The 4,450-nt window shown below is 40.2% G+C and overlaps 3 protein-coding genes across 3 annotated transcripts; all 3 read left to right on the top strand.

Annotated features, from left to right (window-relative positions):
* The first annotated feature begins 736 nt into the window (after nt 1-736).
* Nucleotides 737-1,242, top strand: LOC143211531 (uncharacterized). Its single transcript, XM_076429307.1, has one exon. It carries the CDS (start codon nt 825-827, stop codon nt 1,230-1,232), a length of 408 nt encoding a protein of 135 aa, XP_076285422.1. The 5' UTR covers nt 737-824; the 3' UTR covers nt 1,233-1,242.
* Nucleotides 1,243-2,191: 949 nt separating this feature from the next.
* On the top strand, nt 2,192-2,701 carry LOC143211538 (uncharacterized). The gene has a single exon (XM_076429316.1). The coding sequence runs from the start codon at nt 2,304-2,306 to the stop codon at nt 2,613-2,615; it is 312 nt and encodes a 103-aa protein (XP_076285431.1). The 5' UTR covers nt 2,192-2,303; the 3' UTR covers nt 2,616-2,701.
* Nucleotides 2,702-3,175: 474 nt separating this feature from the next.
* On the top strand, nt 3,176-4,033 carry LOC143211540 (odorant receptor 10-like). Its single transcript, XM_076429317.1, has 2 exons — nt 3,176-3,408; nt 3,479-4,033. Exons 1-2 carry the CDS (start codon nt 3,259-3,261, stop codon nt 3,677-3,679), a joined length of 351 nt encoding a protein of 116 aa, XP_076285432.1. The 5' UTR covers nt 3,176-3,258; the 3' UTR covers nt 3,680-4,033.
* The last annotated feature ends 417 nt before the right edge of the window (nt 4,034-4,450 follow it).

Here is a 4,450-nt window from a genome sequence, read left to right as displayed (position 1 = left end):
TTAACCTCTTCATCCCCGATGCATCACGGAATTCGTGCTTCCAATGAATAAATAAATTAGTGGAGTCTAATATTTTTTTCAACATCTCTGGAAAGAAATCATGTGTGAACGCGTGAAGTATCCAAGTTGACGAATGGAAAATTCCTAAAAATTTCCCGTGATATTTTCCAAGTTTTTAAAGTGTTGTATACTCATCTTTTAAAAACTCTCTCCGTCATTTTGCTCCAAAAATGAGGGAAGGTTAAAAAACAACGCTGACAGACAGGTTGAACCGATTCAACATTGTACGAGTTAGGGGATGAAACGATGCTCGGACATTCGAGAAAATAGTTCACTGTCACAGTGAAGAACACGAACTACCCCTGCGCGAGTGCATTCTTTACCCTTTTTGCATGAAAAGTGACTACGCTGTCCCCCTTTTTAATTATTGAACGTCATCGCCCCTAATTGCTCCTCTCGAAACGATCCCAGAGTCGCCGAGGAAATACGTCGCTGCCAATAATTACGGTAATAACACAGTTTGCGCAGCGGAAGGGAAATTGTCAATAGGAAAGCAACTTCCAGGGGTGCGGAAAAAATATACCAACTACACATTGTCAGTAACGAGCGAGACTAGCGAAGTTGAAACATACTATTTTCTTCCTCCTTTTCACTTTGCAGAGAAAAGTCATTCCAATAAAATTTCATTTCCTCAAACGTGTTAAAATCAATTGTGCAACGGTGAATTGTGTGCAAACATCTGAGTGCTTTCGCTTGGTTGGAAATTAGTTGAATTAAAAGTTACTGAATGAGTAAAGCTAAGACAACAGCTAAGAAAATCGACGATGCCAACGCTGCAATGTGCGTCCACGATTCTGACAGTGATAGGATGTCACCGTCCGCCATCCTGGACATCCGAGCCCATGAAGTTCCTTTACAAAGTGTACCGAATTATAATACTGATGCTCGTACTGGTTCTCACGCTGATCAGTATCCTGGATATAATATTTAACGTCAAGAATCAGGATGAGTTCAGCGATAATCTTGTCTTGACTATTCCTATGCTGATCACCTGCTGCAAGTTCTGCAGCTTTCTTGCTCGCGGGGATAACATTATAGTTCTGATCAACACTTTGCAACAGAAACCATACTCGCCTGAGAATATTCTGGAGAAGGATGTCGAGACCAAATTCGATAAACATAATGAGTATGTGTTAACTGCGATTTTAGTATTGGTTCTTATGTGGATTTAATTTGGCAATGTGGTCTAGACCAAGGGTTGGAAGTTAACACTTTACTTGAGGCGGTAGTCTTTTTCGGATTGTAACTAGAAAGCAACTAGAATCTTACTAGATTTTCGGTCGAAACCATGTCGAAACATGAGTTTGCGCGCTTCGGTTGTTTGACCTTATTTGAGCAGATTTTGGGCTGGGTGAGGGCTCATTCTAAAGAGCAAGTTTCATCACAGTGCGCTCTGGTCGTCATTGCAGTCAAAAACTCTTTTAAAGACAGAAAAATGTATTGAAATCTGCGGGTTTTTTCCTAGATTTTTTCTCTACTTTGGACCCTCATATTATTAGATATAAACATAATCTCGTTAAAATCATGACCAGAACGCAGTGTGATGAACCTTCCTCAAAGAATGAGCCCTCACCCAGCTCAAAATATACTCGTATAAGGTCAAACAACGACATGGCGCAGACCCATGTTTCGACTCAACATCTAGTAAGATTCTAGTCCCTTTCTAGTTACAATCCGAGGGTATCCCCGTAATAGAATTTTCAATAATTGTGCTGTACCAAAAAGTATTAGAAAGTATTAGATGACGTTATTGAGGATGACTTGTTAGTTCACAACGAAAATTGCTGTCACGCGTTGAAGGTTCCATTAAAAAGTGTTTAGCCACGAGAACCATAGATTTTATAAAATTATGCAATGATCACCGATCGGTAGTGTGTTAAAAAGAGTCAATAATATAATAAATTTTTTCGTTTTAAAATTTCATTTAATTTTTAAGGAATGTAATTATTACATAACAATCTGCACTTCTGAAATCTTATTTATAGCTGTAAAATTAAAGATGAAAGTAGTACAAAAATAATAAATCTAATGAACCACTTTTTTCTAACTTTTTGTTCATATTCCTAGTCAAATTGTTATCTTTAAGTTGTTTTATATGCAATTATTGGTATTATGATTATGTTGTATGCTGTATATTATAGAGAAAAATGTAAGATGAGAGATGACTCAGTGGAAATGATTATTGCTCTGGTTATAGAAGAGTGACAGCACTGTACACGTTCTCATGCCAGGCCTGTATAGTGATGATGCTTCTGACCACGCTGATCACAAACGGGAAGAACAAAATGTTAACGTACCGTTTGTGGATACCGTTCGACTACTCGGCTCCGGTAGTGTACGCAGTCATTTTCGCTCTGCAAGCCGTGAGTGTGATCATTTCCTCGCTTATGAACGTCACTTACGACGGCCTGTTCAGCGGCTTGATGTTCTGCATACACAGCCAGCTAGAAATCCTCGGTCTCCGTTTGCAGAACGTCGTGAAAAATGGCAAGGAATCGGCGAAAGAGTGCGCTCGCCATCACAACTTTCTGTACGAGTACGTCTGCTCTTTTTAGACCATTCTACTTCTACATTCTAACTCTTGACCCCTTGCCGTATCATTTTCTTTAGAGTTACAGTGATTAGAACGTCTTAATCCTCAAAAATATCGTAGAAGATAAAGGAAAATTCATACTTTTTGTATAACTACCTTTATCTTAATGATTGATCTTGATTTCATTTAAAAAGAAACGCGTAACATTCATATATGTTAGACTTTGGTTATAATCTTCACGACGAGTGTGACTCGTTGACACTAAACCAGCCGACCATTAAAAGCGACAGATGTGTATAGTATTACAAAAATAACAAGAATAAATTCATTTATATTTTGTGCAATTTTTACTATAATACAGGGTGTCCCAAAATTTGTAAACTTCCCGAAAAGGGGTGGTTCCTGGGACCATTTCAAGCGACATTCTCCTTTGCAAAAAATGTTATCCGCGGCTTTGTTTACGAGTTATTAACGGAAAACGCGGACCAATCAGACCGCGATCTAGACGCGAGTTGGCACAGTCGGCCAATAGACAGTTGGCGCGCCGGGCCGACTGTGCCAACTCGCGTCTAGGTCGTGAAATTCATTTGCAAAACCTACAATGACGTCTCAGATTCGCGGCAAAGGTGAACGGAGACTTCCAAGCGGTGTTGTGCCTTCAATTCATGACCAGTATAGCGATAATATGCTTCACCCTTTACCGAATCACGCAAACCGATCTGGGCGAGAGACTAGCATCGACGGTTATGTACGCATTCTGCATGCTGATGCAGATATTTTACTACTGTTGGTACGGGAACGAAGTCAGACGAAAGGTTCATTGTCGCTACAAGAAATATCCACTCACCAAACTCCATCATTTTGTCGTGTGAAACCGCATTTCAGAGTCTCGAGATTCCGGATCTGATATTCGCGAGCAACTGGTCCCATTTAGACGATGACAGTAAGAAGACTCTTCTGATGATTATGGTCAGGGCCACGTTCCCCATTGAGTTCACCACTGCCCACATTCTGTCGGTGAACATTGACTCCTTCATGGCGGTTCGTATGAAATCAAAACGTTCTACGACAATGAAAAATATGTAAAATTAGTAGGTGAAAGGCAGACTAGGAGAAACATTGAATTTGGTCTTGAACGTCTCTTTTCTAGTAATAATGTCTTTTCGTTGCAGGTGCTGAAGACTTCGTATTCAGTGTACAACGTGCTCCAGTCAAGGTAATCGACCGTAAATCTGCGATAACGCTTATAGTTCTAAGTTTGCCAGAAACATACTAGAATATGTAAAGTATTTGATCGGAATAGAAATAAATTCAACTTGAAATCCGCAATATTTTAACACGAAAGAATGACTAGCCTTTTCAACACTTTTATTTTCCTTTAAGAAGATCATAATCCGTACGACTTCGCTTTATGTTGTTCTTCTGACGATCTTGCAACAACTATAGACAGCGCACTGTCGGATAGAATTAATTGACCGATGCCAGAAGACTCCGCGAAACGTGTTCTAGATTATTAACTACCCCTCGACTACGAAAATCGACCATAACGTATCGTATCTCTTCAAGTTCATTATTAATCGCTGTCCCCTTCCGTTCACTCGCTGTCCGTTGATTGCGTGCCCGTGAATCCGCAGAATAGCACACTATGGCGAAAAACAAGAAAGAATTACGCCGCGAGAGGGTCGCAGGCTTATTTTCGTAATAGCAATTGCAGAAGCGGTCGTCCGATAATAATACAGTCCTTGCAGCGGGACAAAAAAGACTGTCAGCAAAGAACTGACTCCACCGAGAGGGTGCAGGTGGAATTCCGATAGTCAGTGGTTGACAGTGACCCGATTGATACTGTATTGCCAAGTC

The sequence above is a fragment of the Lasioglossum baleicum genome, chromosome 8 (assembly GCF_051020765.1).
Source record: "Lasioglossum baleicum chromosome 8, iyLasBale1, whole genome shotgun sequence".
Lineage (NCBI taxonomy): Eukaryota > Metazoa > Arthropoda > Insecta > Hymenoptera > Halictidae > Lasioglossum > Lasioglossum baleicum.
This window is presented reverse-complemented; position numbering and strand designations above follow the sequence as displayed.